A 16147-nucleotide genomic window follows, 5' to 3' on the forward strand; every position below is an offset into this window, starting at 1 on the left:
GAGAGAGAGAGAAGGAGAGAGAGAGAAGGAGAGAGAGAGAAGGAGAGAGAGAGAAGGAGAGAGAGAGGAGGAGAGAGAGAAGGAGAGAAATCAATGTATCTGAAAAACAAATGCGGGGTCAAAATTGGAGACAAACGCACCGATTTCTTCACCCAGAGAAGAGGCGTCCGGCAGGGCTGCAATTTGAGCCCGACCCTGTTCAACATATACATAAATGAATTAGCAGACATGCTGGAGCAAAGCGAGTCACCAGGTCTCCGTCTCCTAGATGGAGAAGTGAAATCCCTGTTCTATGCGGACGACCTGGTTCTGCTGTCTCCCACAGAACAGGGATTACAGCAACAACTAGACCTACTCGACAAATACTGCCAAAATTGGGCTCTAACAGTAAATCTAAAGAAAACCAACATCATGATTTTTCAAAAAAGGCCCAGATGTCAGGAAAACAAATACCAGTTTACCCTCAGTGATATCACTATAGGACACACTATGAGCTACACCTACCTTGGTCTAACTATTACAGCATCAGGGAGCTTCAGCATAGCAGTGAATGCACTAAAAGAAAAAGCCCGAAGAGCCCTATATGCAATAAAAAGAAAATTCTACAACATCCAAATCCCAATCAAAATCTGGCTCAAAATATTTGACAGCATAATCCTGCCCATTGCACTGTACGGTAGTGAAGTATGGGGCCCGCTAAATCACCAAAGCTACACTAAATGGGAAAAACATACAATAGAAGCCCTACATGCAGAATTCTGCCGAAGCATCCTTCGCACCCAAAGGAAAACGCCAACAAATGCATGCAGAGCCGAACTAGGCAGATACCCACTGATAATAAACATCCAAAAACGAGCACTAAACTTCCTAAATCACCTCAAATCTAGCTCCCCAGACACCCTTCATTTCAAAGCCTTTCAGACCCAAGAGCTAAACCCAGAAAAGAGTCCCCTGAGTCAGCTGCTACTGAAACTAAGTACTCAGCCGGACCCTGACCAGCCCCAGACCAACACAGCCGCCCAAACACCAATCCGAGTGAACCAAATCATTAAAAAATGCAAAGAAACCTACCTGGAACATTGGAACAAAATAACCGAAAGCCAAAGCAGATTAGAATGTTACCGGGCCCTAAAAAGAGAATATAAACTGGCAGACTACCTCACGACCATCAGAGACACAAAACAGAGACAGACCCTCACCAGGTACAGACTAAGCGACCACCAACTGGAAATTGAAAAAGGCAGATACAAGAAATCCTGGCAGCCTAGAGAGAATAGAATATGCGATCAATGTCTGGCTGGCGAGGTTGAAACAGAAATGCATTTCCTCCTAAAATGCGAAAAATTCAACACATCAAGAAACATATTATTCAACAAGCTAAGCCAAACAACCCCAGATTTCAAGGAATTGGATGATCTGTCAAAATTGAGATTAGTCCTAGGAGAAGGAGACAGACCATACCTTGGGGCCAAATATGTAACAACATGTCACAACCTGAGGACTGTTTAAAATTAAGACTGTTTAAAATTAATATTGAACGTACCAAATGAAGTACAAAGACTGTTTAAAATTAATATTGTTTAAAAGTAATATTGTATGTACCCAACAAATGTCAAATCGATTGACACCTACAGAATGTTGGAAAACTGTACCTTTTTGCTATGTAAGCTTTGGCAATATGGTTCTCTGTAAACTTTCATGCCAATAAAGCATTTTAATTGGAATTGGAATTGGAATTGGAGAAGGAGAGAGAGGAGTGAGTGAGAAAATAGAGAGAGAGTGGAGAGATTGGGAGTGTGAGTGAGAGAGATTGGGAGTTTGAGAGAGAGACCGAGCGACCCGGCACCAGGACACCGAGAGCCCGGAGACACCCGGGACACAGCCCGGCTCACCGAGACCGAGACCGAGAGACCGGCCCAGAGACACAGTGAGGCCCGGGGACAGAGAGAGAGAGAGCGAGGTCGCGAGAACCAGAGAGAACGGTGTGTGACTCTGTCAACCGGAGCACGGGGCCTGAAGCCGGAGAAAGGCCCGAGGAACCGGGCCGAGCGAGGCACCGGAGAGAGGGAGAGCGAGCGGCAGCAGGGGTCGACCCAGACCGGGAGGAGCGGCCCGAGCCAGTCAGGGAGGCGAGTGGAGAGGTAGGGGTGCCGGATCGGGTCGGGCCTGGACAGCGAGCAAGCCCGGGGCCTGAAACCCGAGAAACTCCGGGGTCGGAGAGACTCGGCCGGGCCGGGACTGCACAGCCGAGCCGAGGGGCTGGGACCAGGGCAGAGGCCCGGAGAGCGAGCAAGCCCGGGGCCTGAAAACCGAGAAACTCCGGGATCGGAGAAACTCGAACAAACACCGGGCCGGGCGGGGACTGCACAGCCGAGCCGAGGGGCTGGGACCAGGGCAGAAGCCCGGAGAGAGAGCAAGCCCGGGGCCTGAAACCCGAGAAACTCCGGGGTCGGAGAAACTCGGACAAACACCGGGCCGGGACGGGACTGCACAGCCGAGCCGAGGGGCTGGGACCAGAGCAGAAACAGCCTGAGACCGACGCGAGGAGAGAGAGGAAAACTCCGGGTCCGGAGGAAAAAAGCTATACCTAGATCTACCTAAATTTAGTTAACCTAGAAAAAGAACAAACCCGAAGAAAAAAAAAAAAAGGAATAGAAACCAGAGAGAAACGATAAACAACCCGAACCAGGAACCTGTGAGAGAGAGAGAGAGAAACTTTTAAGAGCAGCTATATCAAAGATGAACCCCTGAAAAACTCTCAATTTTGGACCTAAAAGTGGGATAAGGTGGAACACGACACAAAAAAGAGAAAAAAAGTTATCTACCTGAGACAAAACAAACGACTACAATGAGCAGGGAAATGAAATATCCTGAGCAATGCACAAAAAATAAAGCAAAGGAAAAACACAAGGACATAACACTAAAAAGTAACCCAGAGGTCCTCTACGTTGACTATACCACACACAAAGGGATTAAGACGAAGAACAACCTCATATTCTACACCGACTCCATTCCCTCATGGAAGGAGACTTTACAAAAATACTACGCATACGTCTCCAGCGAAGGTATTGGCAGTGGAGGCAGACTGAAAATATGTAAAGATGGAAATCTAGATAAAGATGACCCCCTGCTAACCATAAGCTACTACAACAAAAAAGGAAAGATCATGATACAGGGGAATGTAGAAAGTCTGGACTCCTTCGAAAAGGAATTCCCCCAGTTGAAAACTAAGGCAGACACAAATAGGACCAATGGACAGGAGGCAAAAGAGAATCGAACAGAGGATGATGAGAGCCAAGCGGAGGAAGAAGAGAGTCCAGCAGACACACACCTCCCTGACCATCTCCACCCCCCCCACACCTCTCAACGCAAACAAACTGCTGAAAGAGAGTCTGTCCAAACTAGAACTCGAATTCAACGAATACAGAGAAACACAGACCAAGAACTGGACGGAGGAACTCAAACAGCTGAAAATGGAAAACGAGTCCACCATCCACAATCTGAGAAAGACCGTAGAGGAACAAATAAATAAGATCAAAGAACTCCATACCCAACTAAACAAAATGACGGAGGCCGTAGAAAGGCTCAGCAGGCAACACAAACCTCTTAAGGTCCAAAAAACAACACACACAAGGACACAGAACCCGTCGGATGCCACCCCACACGAGGACACACCGAAAGCCACAAACCCCGCTCCTGCCACACAGCTCACCACAGAAACCCAGCCAACAACCAGCCCTCAGTCGAGTCCTGCCCAGACTACCGCTACCCAGTCCTCACACACAGGGACGCAGAACCCGTCAGATGCCCCCCCACACGAGGACACACCGAAAGCCTCAAACCCCGCTCCTGCCACACAACATATCCCAGAAACCCAGCCAACAACCAGCCATCAGTCGAGTCCTGCCCAGACTACTGCTACCCAGTCTGAAAAACCAGCCCCTCAGGCGGTCCTGCTGACCGACTCCAACGGAAAGTTTCTGGACCCCCAGAGGCTGTTCCCAGGTCATCCAGTCCTGAAAAAATGGTGCAGCAACACAGAACATGCAATGAAGATCCTGAACAAAGAATCCCTTGGAAGCCCCAAATGGCTTGTGATCCACACAGGCACAAACGACCTACGCACCCTACGGGAAGGCACTGCTAGGGCGGTGAGCAGGATGGCGGAAAAGGCCAGCAAGGAATTCCCCGAGGCGCGGATCGTGATCTCCACACTACTGCCCAGAAAGGACACCCCAGCCTATATAATCCACAACACCAACAGGGAGATCGACACGAGATGTTCTGTCTTCCCCAACGTCTACCTGGCCCATCATCCAAACATCAACACAAGGGACCTCTATGACGAAATACATCTACTCAAACAGCGGATGTGGGTCTTTGCAAAAAACCTCATAAACACTGCCAAAAGACGCAGCCCTCCCACCCCCTCTACCATTGGGAGCCGTAACCCAAACAGGACCACCAATGTCCCCCACCCCCCTTTACAAAACCAACAACAGAACCGTGCTTTTATACCTGACCCAAGACCCCCCTCTAGACCACAGACTGTAGACCAAGAACTGAGAAAGATCATGACGATGCTGAACAGCCTGATAGAAAGCCGGAGAAATTATTAATATTGTTATTTATCATTATCATTATTGTTATCTTATCAGTATTATTACTACTATTAGATAGATATATGTGCATGCCTCATGAAATTTATACTAAATCATCATTTAGCATTATAGAAAATAGTGTTTCCACACTCATCCCACAAAATAGGTCCATTTTATTTCGTTTTATTGAACTATATAAATGCGTTCTTTCCACATAAGCTGCTGGAATATCCAGGGCCTCCGCTCCTCAACTTTTGGGATGAAGAGTACAGACCCTGAATTCCTAAAAGCTATAAAAGACATTGATATAATTGTGTTAACAGAAACATGGTGCCAAAAGGACATGCCGACCCACTGTCCCCCAATGTACCATGAAATTATTGTGCCTTCAGTAAAGAACATTAAGACACGCAAGGGCAGAACCTCCGGGGGAATCCTGGTGTGGTATAAAGGAGAACTGAACAAACACATCTCACCGATAAAACAGGGAAAATCACACGTATGGCTAAAATTAGATAAAAATATAGGAATAGCAAAAAACGATGTTTACTTATGTGCGATCTACATACCTCCAATAGAATCGCCATATTTTGAAGAGGAGATATTTGACACTCTCCACATGGAAATCAGCCATTTCCAGGCCCAAGGAAAGGTGCTACTATGTGGGGACCTAAATGCAAGGACAGGATGTGAACCTGACTTCATAGACCCACAGGGCAACAACCATGTGTTTGGCCAGACCCCTCTATATGTCACACCAGCCATCGCAAACCGAAACAACCTCGATTGTGAAATAAATAAAAGCGGTAGGGAGGTAGTGCAACTCTGCCGAGCCTTAGGCCTGTACATAGTTAACGGTAGGTTCAGAGGGGACTCCTTAGGGAGACTCACATATTCCTCAACTCTTGGGTCTAGTGTGGTGGATTATACAATCACTGACCTGGACCCCTGCGATATCAACGCATTCACTGTCAGGCAGCAATCCCCCCTCTCAGACCATAACCAAATAAATGTGTACCTTAAACTTTCTGCCCAAACTACAGACACAAAAAAGGAACCCAGTAAGCTACATAAAATAAACCAGACATACAGATGGGCCCCAGACAGTGGAGATAAATTCATCACAGCACTAAATTCACCTGATCTCACAAGTAAAATTTCAAAATTTAAAGAAAATCTATATGAGATCACCAGAGATGGGGTAAACATGGCCATAGAGGATATAAATATGATCTTTCATGAGGCAGCTGTAAAAGCCGACCTCGTGAAACAGAAGAGGAAGAGTCACAAAAGACAAAATAAAAATAAGAAATGGTTTGACCACGAATGCAAAAATGCCAGAAAAGACCTGAGAAAAATATCAAACCAAAAGCATCGCCAACCAAACAATCCGGACCTACGTACTAGATACAATGAAACCCTCAAAAGATATAAACACACCATTAGGAACAAAACACAAAACTATACCCACAAAATACTAGAAGAAATTGAAAACTCCACCAACCCAAAACAATTCTGGGAAATGTGGAATAACCTGAGTACAACACAATTGCAAGCATTACCAATCCAAGATGGCGACATCTGGAGAACACATTTTGAAAACCTCTACAAAGACATCCCAATAAACGAAACAAACCCAAGTCAACATCAGGTCACAGAAAAACTCCACACATTAGAAGCAACAATCAAAGACAACCAAAACCCTCTAGACTCCCCAATCACATGGAAAGAAATGGCCACAAAAACAAAATCTCTCCACCTAAAGAAAGCCTGTGGCCCAGACAACATCAAAAATGAAATGCTCAAGTTCAGCAATATGGAGATGCAGGGTGCGGTACTCAAATTATTCAACATCATATTACGTTCAGGCTGTTTTCCCGATATCTGGTGCCAAGGACTAATCTCCCCCATATATAAAAGCGGAAACAAATCAGACCCAAATAACTACCGCGGCATCTGTGTCAACAGTTGTCTAGGGAAGTTATTCTGCAGTATTCTAAATAGTAGATTACTTGATTTTCTTAACAAACATAATATCCTCAGAAAAAACCAAATAGGCTTTCTTCCAAAACACCGCACCGCCGACCATATCTATACCCTTCACACCCTCATTGAAAAACATATACACCAAACAAAAAATGGGAAAATATTCGCCTGTTTCATCGACTTCAAGAAAGCCTTTGACTCTATATGGCACGAAGGGCTCTATTATAAACTTCTTCAATGTGGAATAGGGGGCAAAGTCTATGACCTTATTAAATCAATGTATCTGAAAAACAAATGCGGGGTCAAAATTGGAGACAAACGCACCGATTTCTTCACCCAGAGAAGAGGCGTCCGGCAGGGCTGCAATTTGAGCCCGACCCTGTTCAACATATACATAAATGAATTAGCAGACATGCTGGAGCAAAGCGAGTCACCAGGTCTCCGTCTCCTGGATGGAGAAGTGAAATCCCTGTTCTATGCGGACGACCTGGTTCTGCTGTCTCCCACAGAACAGGGATTACAGCAACAACTAGACCTACTCGACAAATACTGCCAAAATTGGGCTCTAACAGTAAATCTAAAGAAAACCAACATCATGATTTTTCAAAAAAGGCCCAGATGTCAGGAAAACAAATACCAGTTTACCCTCAGTGATATCACTATAGGACACACTATGAGCTACACCTACCTTGGTCTAACTATTACAGCATCAGGGAGCTTCAGCATAGCAGTGAATGCACTAAAAGAAAAAGCCCGAAGAGCCCTATATGCAATAAAAAGAAAATTCTACAACATCCAAATCCCAATCAAAATCTGGCTCAAAATATTTGACAGCATAATCCTGCCCATTGCACTGTACGGTAGTGAAGTATGGGGCCCGCTAAATCACCAAAGCTACACTAAATGGGAAAAACATACAATAGAAGCCCTACATGCAGAATTCTGCCGAAGCATCCTTCGCACCCAAAGAAAAACGCCAACAAATGCATGCAGAGCCGAACTAGGCAGATACCCACTGATAATAAACATCCAAAAACGAGCACTAAACTTCCTAAATCACCTCAAATCTAGCTCCCCAGACACCCTTCATTTCAAAGCCTTTCAGACCCAAGAGCTAAACCCAGAAAAGAGTCCCCTGAGTCAGCTGCTACGGAAACTAAGTACTCAGCCGGACCCTGACCAGCCCCAGACCAACACAGCCGTCCAAACACCAATCCGAGTGAACCAAATCATTAAAAAATGCAAAGAAACCTACCTGGAACATTGGAACAAAATAACCGAAAGCCAAAGCAGATTAGAATGTTACCGGGCCCTAAAAAGAGAATATAAACTGGCAGACTACCTCACGACCATCAGAGACACAAAACAGAGACAGACCCTCACCAGGTACAGACTAAGCGACCACCAACTGGAAATTGAAAAAGGCAGATACAAGAAATCCTGGCAGCCTAGAGAGAATAGAATATGCGATCAATGTCTGGCTGGCGAGGTTGAAACAGAAATGCATTTCCTCCTAAAATGCGAAAAATTCAACACATCAAGAAACATATTATTCAACAAGCTAAGCCAAACAACCCCAGATTTCAAGGAATTGGATGATCTGTCAAAATTGAGATTAGTCCTAGGAGAAGGAGACAGACCATACCTTGGGGCCAAATATGTAACAACATGTCACAACCTGAGGACTGTTTAAAATTAAGACTGTTTAAAATTAATATTGAACGTACCAAATGAAGTACAAAGACTGTTTAAAATTAATATTGTTTAAAAGTAATATTGTATGTACCCAACAAATGTCAAATCGATTGACACCTACAGAATGTTGGAAAACTGTACCTTTTTGCTATGTAAGCTTTGGCAATATGGTTCTCTGTAAACTTTCATGCCAATAAAGCATTTTAATTGGAAAAAATTGGAATTGGAATTGGAGAGAGAGAGAAGGAGAGAGAGAGAAGGAGAGAGAGAAGGAGAGAGGAGAGAGGAGAGAGGAGAGAGGAGAGAGGAGAGAGGAGAGAGGAGAGAGGAGAGAGAGAGGAGAGAGGAGAGAGAGAGGAGAGAGAGAGGAGAGAGAGAGGAGAGAGAGAGAGAGAGAAGGAGAGAGAGAGGAGAGAGAGAGAAGGAGAGAGAGAGAAGGAGAGAGAGAGGAGAGAGAGAGAAGGAGAGAGAGAGAAGGAGAGAGAGAGGAGAGAGAGAGAAGGAGAGAGAGAGGAGAGAGAGAGAGGAGAGAGAGAGAAGGAGAGAGAGAGAAGGAGAGAGAGAGAGAAGGAGAGAGAGAGAAGGAGAGAGAGAGGAGAGAGAGAGGAGAGAGAGAGAAGGAGAGAGAGAGGAGAGAGAGGGAAGGAGAGAAGGAGGGAAGGAGGGAAGGCATAGCTGGGGAAACTTGACTTTGAAAGCAGGGAAAGATGAGTAAAGCCATAACCGAGCCTGTGCTGTCCCACCTCAGCCGGAGAACTATAATTGGGCTTGTTGTATCCAGGTTACACAACAACATAAAAGAATTAGGAGCAGGAGGAGACCGTACAGCCACGCAAACCTGCTCCGCCATTCAATAAGATCATGGCTGAGCTTTTACTTCAACTCCACTTTCCTGCACGATCCCCGTATCCCTCCAGAGTCCAAAAATCTATCGATCTCAGCCTTGAATATACTCAACGACTGAGCATCCACAGCCCTCTGGGGCAGAGAATTCCAAAGATTCACCACCATCAGTGAAGAAATTCCTCCTCATCTCAGTCCTAAATAGCCGACCCCTTATCCTGAGACTGTGACCCCTAGTTCTAGACTCTCCAGCCAGGGGAAATAATCTGTCAGCATCTACCCTGTCGATCCCCCCCCAGAATCTTATGTTTCAATGAGATCACCTCTCATTCTTCTAAACTCCAGAGAGTATCGGCCCATTCTACACAATCTCTCATCATTGGACAATCCCTCTCAGCCCAGGAATCAATCCAGTGAACCTTCGTTGCACCGCCTCTAAGTATATCCTTCCTCAGATAAGGAGACCAAAACTGCGCACAGTACTCCAGGTGTGGTCTCACCAAGGCCCTGTACAATTGTCTTGATAAAGGGTTTCAACCTGAAACGTTGACTCTAATTTCTCTCCACGGATGTTGCCTGGCCTGCTGAGTTTTTCCAGCATTTTCTGTTATTTCAGATTTCCAGCATCTGCAGTATTTTGCTATCGTACTAGTGTAACAAGGCTTCCTTACATACTCCAACCCTCGAGCAATAAAGGCCAACATGCCATCTGCCTTCCTATTTTCTTGCTGTACGTTCATGCTCATTTTCTGTGCTTCCTGTACGAGGACACCCAAATCACCAACATTTCATAGTTTCTCACCATTTAAAAAATATTCTTCCTACCAAAGTGAACAACCTCACATTTCCCCACATTATACTCCATCTGCCACCTTATTGCCCACTCACTTAACCTGTCGATATCCCTTTGCAAACTCTGCGTTCTCCTCACAGCTTAATTTCCCACCTAGCTTTGTTTCTTCAGCAAATGTAGATACATTGCACTCGGTCCCTTCATCAAAGTCATTGATGTAGATTGTGAAGAGCTGAGGCCCAAGCACTGATCCTTGCGGTACCCCACTAGTTACAGCCTGCTAACCCGAAAATGACCCATTTATCCAGACTCTATTTTCTGTCCATTAACCAACCCTCTATTCCATGCTACTATATTACCCCCAACCCCACGAGCCCTAATCTTGCACAACGTCCTTTTAGGTGGCACCTTATCAAATGCCGTGGGGAAGGTGGGATGGAGGTGGTGGGTGGGTGGAGATAAAGAAAGAGCGAAGGAAAATAACTAGGAGCCAGGAGTCCTGATCACAATCCAGCAAGCCAGTACCCCAGCGGAGAGAGGGGGAACTCTCGCTCACATCCTCACTCCCCCCCTCTGCAGCACCCCGGCCGGGCGCAGTGAACACACAACAGCTCAGGGGTGCAACGTTTGGGACATCTGCTACGGCCGCAGCCCCTCGAGGAGGCACTCGGATCACTCACTCTGCAGGTAATCCAGGTCGTCCCCTCGCCAGATGCCCGCACCCTCGGGGACCAGCCGCCCGGCCGAGCGCTCCTGCATGGGCACGTCGAACTCGTGCCGGCATTTCAGGCACTGGAGTCTGGGGAAATCCTCCTGCAATGCCCGCTGATTGGCTTCCAGCGCCTCCCTCAGGATCTTAACCAGCATCTGAAATGGCAAGAGAAATAAAATCCAGAAGGTTAGGCCGAGGACCTCGATCAGTATTAAAAAAAGAAATTCATAATTGAGGACAAGATAGTTCTCCTTAGAGCAGAGAATGTCCAGGGGAGATTCAATAGAGGTGTTCAAAATCATGAGGGGTTTTGATCGAGTAAATAAAGAGAAACTGTTTCCAGTGGCAGGAGGGTCAGCAACCAGGGGACACAGATTGAAGGTAATCGGCAAAAGAACCAGAGGGGAGATGAGATGAGGAGGAATTTTTTACGCAGAGAGTTGTTGTTGTTGTGATTTGGAATGCGCTGCCTGATTCAATAATAATTTTCAAAAGAGAATTGGACAAATACCTGAAGGGGGAAAATTTGTAGGGCTCTGGGGAAAGAGCAGGGGGAGTGGGACTAATTGGAGAACTCTTTCAAAGAACCGGCACAGCACAGGCACGATGGGCCAAATGGCCTCTTTCTGTACCATATCATCATATGATTCTATAAAGAGAGAACTTCGGTGATGTACCCGAACTGTGCCCCAGTGAGAAATCAGCACCTTCAGGGGGAGAAAAGATTAATCAATCGCACGGGTTATACACCATTAGGGGGCGAGCAGAGACGGGCAGTTTATCTGGATGGAGAAGATGAAGAAGTTGCCCTGTTGCGAGGCCAGCTACTCGGTGGTGTAGTGGTTATGTGCCGGACTGGTAATCCAGTGAACGAGAGTTCAAATCCCACTGTGTGCAAATTGGCTGCCGCGTTCCCTACATCACAAGTGATTACACTTCAAAAAAAGCTCTTCGCTGGCTGTAAAGCACTTCGAGGCCGAGAAGCCTCCTTTGGGGGGGGGGGGGGGGGGGGGGCGGTTTATCCATGATCTGGATATTATCACATTGCTGTTTGTGGGAGCTTGCTGTAAGCAAATTGGCTGCCGCGTTTCCCACATTTCAAAATTGGCTGTAAAGCACTTTGGGACTTCCTGAGGTGCTGTAGAAATGAGAGTCCTTTCTTTCTGGGAACAGGAGGAGGCCATTTAGCCTGCTCTGCCATCCAATGAGATCATGGCTGGCTGACCTGTGACCTACCTCCATATACCCGCCTTTGCCCCATATCCCTCAATACTTGCAGATGAATTTGTAAATGAATCTTCGCCTATGTGTTGCGTTTTGCTTGACCCAGAGTTCAAAATCATTTCAAACAGCTCAAATTCATAGTCAATAAAAACCATATCAATCTCAGAGTTAAAATCAACAATTGACCTCGCATCAACTGCCATTTGTGGATGAGAGTTCCAAACTTCTACCACCCTTTGCGTGTAGAAGTGTTTCCTAACTTCACTCCTGAAAGGTCTGGCTCTAATTTTTTAGACTATGCCCCCTCGTCCGAGAATCCCCAACCAGCAGAAACTTTCTCTCCATCTACCCTATCTGTTCACCTTAATATCTTGAGAACTTCGATCAAATCACCCCTTAACCACCAACAATATTGTGCATTAAAAAAAAATTTGTTCCTGGGATGTGGGCATCGCTGGCAAGGCCGGCATTTATTGGCCATCCCCAATTGTCCTCGAGAAGGTGGTGGTGAGCCGTCTTCTTGAACCGCTGCAGTCCGTGTGGTGAAGGTACTCCCACAGTGCTGTTAGAATCATAGAATGGTTACAGCACAGAAGGAGGCCATTCAGCCCATGTCAGCTCTCCAAGAGCACTTCAGCTAGTCCCACTCCCCCGCCCTTTCCCCGTAGCCCTATAAATTTTTCTCCTTCAGGTACTTATCCAATTCCCTTTTGAAAGCAGTGATTGACTCTGCCTCCACCACCCTTTCAGGCAGTGCATTGCAGATCATAACCACTCGCTGAGTAAAAAAGTTTTTCCTCATGTCGCCTTTGGTTCTTTTGCCAATCACCGTAAATCTGTGTCCTCTGGTTCTCGACCCTTCTGCCAATGGGAACAGTTTCTCTCTATCTACTCTGTCCAGACCCCTCGTGATTTTGAACACCTCTATCAAATCTCCTCTCAACCTTCTCTGCTCCAAGGAGAACAACCCCAGCTTCTCCAGTCTATCCACGTAACTGAAGTCCCTCATCCCTGGAACCATTCTCGTAAATCTTTTCTGCACCCTCTCGAAGGCCTTCACATCCTTCCTAAAGGGCGGCACCCAGAATTGGACACAATACTCCAGTTGAGGCCGAACCAGTGTTTTATAAAGGTTCATCATAACTTCCTTGCTTTTGTACTCTATGCCTCTATTTATGAAGCCCAGGATCCCGTATGCTTTTTTAACTGCTTTCTCAACCTGCCCTGCCACCTTCAACGATTTGTGCACATATACCCCCAGGTCTCGGTTTGTGCACCCCCTTTAGGATTGTACCCTTTAGTTTATATTGCCTCTCCTCATTCTTTCTACCAAAATGTATCACTTCGCACTTTTCTGCATTAAATTTCATCTGCCACGTGTCTGCCCATTCCACCAGCCTGTCTATGTCTTCCTGAAGTCTATCACTCTCCTCCTCACTGTTCACTATACTTCCAAGTTTTGTCTCATCTGCAAATTTTGAAATTGCGCCCTGTACTCCCAGTCCAAGTCATTAATATAGATCAAGAAAAGCAGTGGTCCTAGTACCGACTCCTGGGGAACATCACTGTGTACCTTCCTCCAGTCCAAAAAACAACCGTTCACCACTACTCCCTGTTTCTTGTCACTTAGCCAATTCTGTATCTATGCTGCCCCTGTCCCTTTTATTCCATGGGCTTCAACTTTGCTGGTTTTTCTTTACATCCTTTTTTGAACAAGGGTGTAACATTTGCAATTCTCCAGTCCTCTGGCACCACCCCTGTCTAAGGAGGATTGGAAGATTATGGAGAATACCTCCGTGATTTCCTCCTTAACCTCCCTCAGCATCCTAGGATGCATCCCATCCGGTCCTGGTGATATCAACTTTAAGTACAGCCAGCCTTTCTAGTACCTCCTCTATCAATTCTTATCCCATCCAGTATCTCCACTACCTCCTCTTTCACTGCGATTTTGGCAGCATCTTCTTCCTTGGTGAAGACAGATGCAAATTACTCATTTAGCACCTCAGCCATACCCTCTGCCTCCATGTGTAGGTCTCCTTTTTGGTCCCACCCCTCCTCTTACTATCCGTTTATTATTTATATGCCTAGAGAAAACTTTTTAATTCTCTAAATACCGCCCCTCGACATTCAAAGGCATTCAATGTCAAGGGGTGGTGGTTAGGGAATTCACAATCCCTCTAGGGAGGGAGTTCCAGGATTTTGACCCAGCGATGATGAAGGATCAGCGATATAACTTCCAAGTCAGGATGGTGTGCGACTTGGAGGGGAACTTGGAGGTGGTGGTGTTCCCATGCGCCTGCTGCCCTTGTCATTCTAGGTGGCAGAGGTCGCGGGTTTGGGAGGTGCTGCCGAAGAAGCCTTGGCGAGCTGCTGCAGTGCATCTTGTAGATGGTACACACTGCAGCCACAGTGCGCCGGTGGTGGAGGGAGTGAATGTTTAAGGTGGTGGATGGGGTGCCAATCAAGCGGGCTGCTTTGTCCTGGATGGTGTCGAGCTTCGAGTGTTGTTGGAGCTGCACTCATCCTGGCAAGTGGAGAGTATTCCATCACACTCCTGACTTGTGCCTTGTAGATGGTGGAAAGGTTTTGGGGAGTCAGGTGGTGAGACACTTGCTGCAGAATACCCAGCCTCTGACCTGCTCCTGCAGCCACAGTATGTGTGTGGTTGGTCCAGTTAAGTTTCTGGTCAATGGTGACCCCCCCAGGGATGTTGATGCTGGGGGATTTGGTGATGGTAATGCCATTGAATGTCAAGGGGCAGTGGTTAGACTCCCTTATTGGAGATAGTCATTTCCTGGCACTTAAGTGGCAAGTAACATCCGCGCCACACATCGGCCCAAGTCTGAATGTTCTCCAGGTCTTGCTGCATTTGGACATGGACTGCTTCATTATCTGAGGAGTTGTGAATGGCGCTGAACACTGTGCAGTCATCAGCAAACATCCTCACTTCTGACCTTATGTTGGAGGGAAGTTCATTGATGAAGCAGCTGAAGATGGTTGGGCCTAGGATACTGCCCTGAGGAACTCCTGCAGCGATGTCCTGGGGCTGAAATGATTGACCTCCAACCACCACAACCATCTTCCTTTGTGCTAGGTAGGACTCCAGCCAGTGGAGAGTTTCCCCCCCCACGATTCCCATTGACTTCTATAGCGCCTTGAACATAGTAAAACGTCCCAAGGTGCTTCACGGGAGTGATTATCGAACAGAATATGACACCAAGCCACATAAGGAGATGTTAGGGCAGAGTAGATTTTAAGGCACGTTTTAAAAGAAGGAAAAAATAAAGAGGTCGAGGTGTTTAGGGAGGGAATTTCAGAGCTTAGGGTTTTGGCAAGGGAATACATCCCTAGTTTGTGTAGTCTCAATGTCATGAATCTTACCATTCATGAAGAAATGACTCGTGAAATAACACTGGGCAGCCAGCTGGTGGCGCCGTCCAAGGAGTATAAATACTCGGGCGTGGGCCCAGCTTGCCCAGGACGTTTTTGTAACCAGGAAATAGTGATGTAACTAGAATCTCATGGTTGTGAAACAGTTGATTAAAGCCTCGTTTTATACTCAACCAAGTGCTTAGTGAGTTTTCTTATGTCACTGTCCTTGTAATTTCACCCTCGGAGTCTATGCTGTTCTCTCTCTCTCCAGGGCCAATCTATCCTTCCTGATGCCCAGAACCTCCCTTTTTCCCGTGCTCACCTGAGAGGCCTCCTGGGGGTTTTTGTCCAGGACCACGTACTTCCTCCTGCGTTTGTCCCTGCAGATGTAACTGAAGCAACATTCCACCGTGGGGAGAGCCCGGCCTCTACTCTGCCAAGAAAGGCAAGACTCAGAATTACTTTCCTGGAATAAAGAAGACCGTGTTACGAGGGGGTCTCGGCTTGCCGGTGGGGAGGTGGGGGCACAGCACGCACCTCGTAAAAGCTGACAGGTGGGGACAAGTCTGGGGAGATTCCACCCGCTTATAAAGGACACGCCCCGCCACCCACCCCGGAAATGGGCAGAACAGAGAGAGCGGACTCGGCGGGGAGGTTCAATGTGGAGGTCCTGCACCACCTGGGGGGCACTGGGATGTGCTGAATCAGCCACTCAGGTGGAGGGGGGGGGGGGGGGGGGGGGAGGAGAGAGGGGGGCACAATTAGCCTCAGCACCCCTTCCCTTGGATATTCTCGGGAGTTTAGAAGAATGAGAGGTGATCTCATTGAAATATATAAAATTCTTACAGGGTTTGACAGGGTAGATGCTGGGAGGATGTTTCCCCTGGCTGGGGAGTCTAGAACCAGGGGTCACAGTCTCAG

At 46.9% G+C, this 16147-nt stretch overlaps 1 protein-coding gene across 1 annotated transcript in view; it reads right to left on the reverse strand.

Annotated features, from left to right (window-relative positions):
• Positions 1-16147, reverse strand: part of stk11ip (serine/threonine kinase 11 interacting protein) — a 141062-nt gene that overhangs the window by 77610 nt on the left and 47305 nt on the right. Inside the window, exons 14-15 of the mRNA XM_085984238.1 lie at positions 15549-15659; positions 10599-10785 (exon numbers count right to left, since the gene is read on the reverse strand). Of these exons, the coding sequence (XP_085840364.1) occupies positions 10599-10785; positions 15549-15659 (298 nt within the window). The remainder of the gene's footprint in view (positions 1-10598; positions 10786-15548; positions 15660-16147) is intronic.

The sequence above is a fragment of the Somniosus microcephalus genome, chromosome 4 (assembly GCF_052327205.1).
Source record: "Somniosus microcephalus isolate GS21.2 chromosome 4, FLI_Smic_1.0, whole genome shotgun sequence".
Classification (NCBI taxonomy): Eukaryota; Metazoa; Chordata; class Chondrichthyes; order Squaliformes; family Somniosidae; genus Somniosus; species Somniosus microcephalus.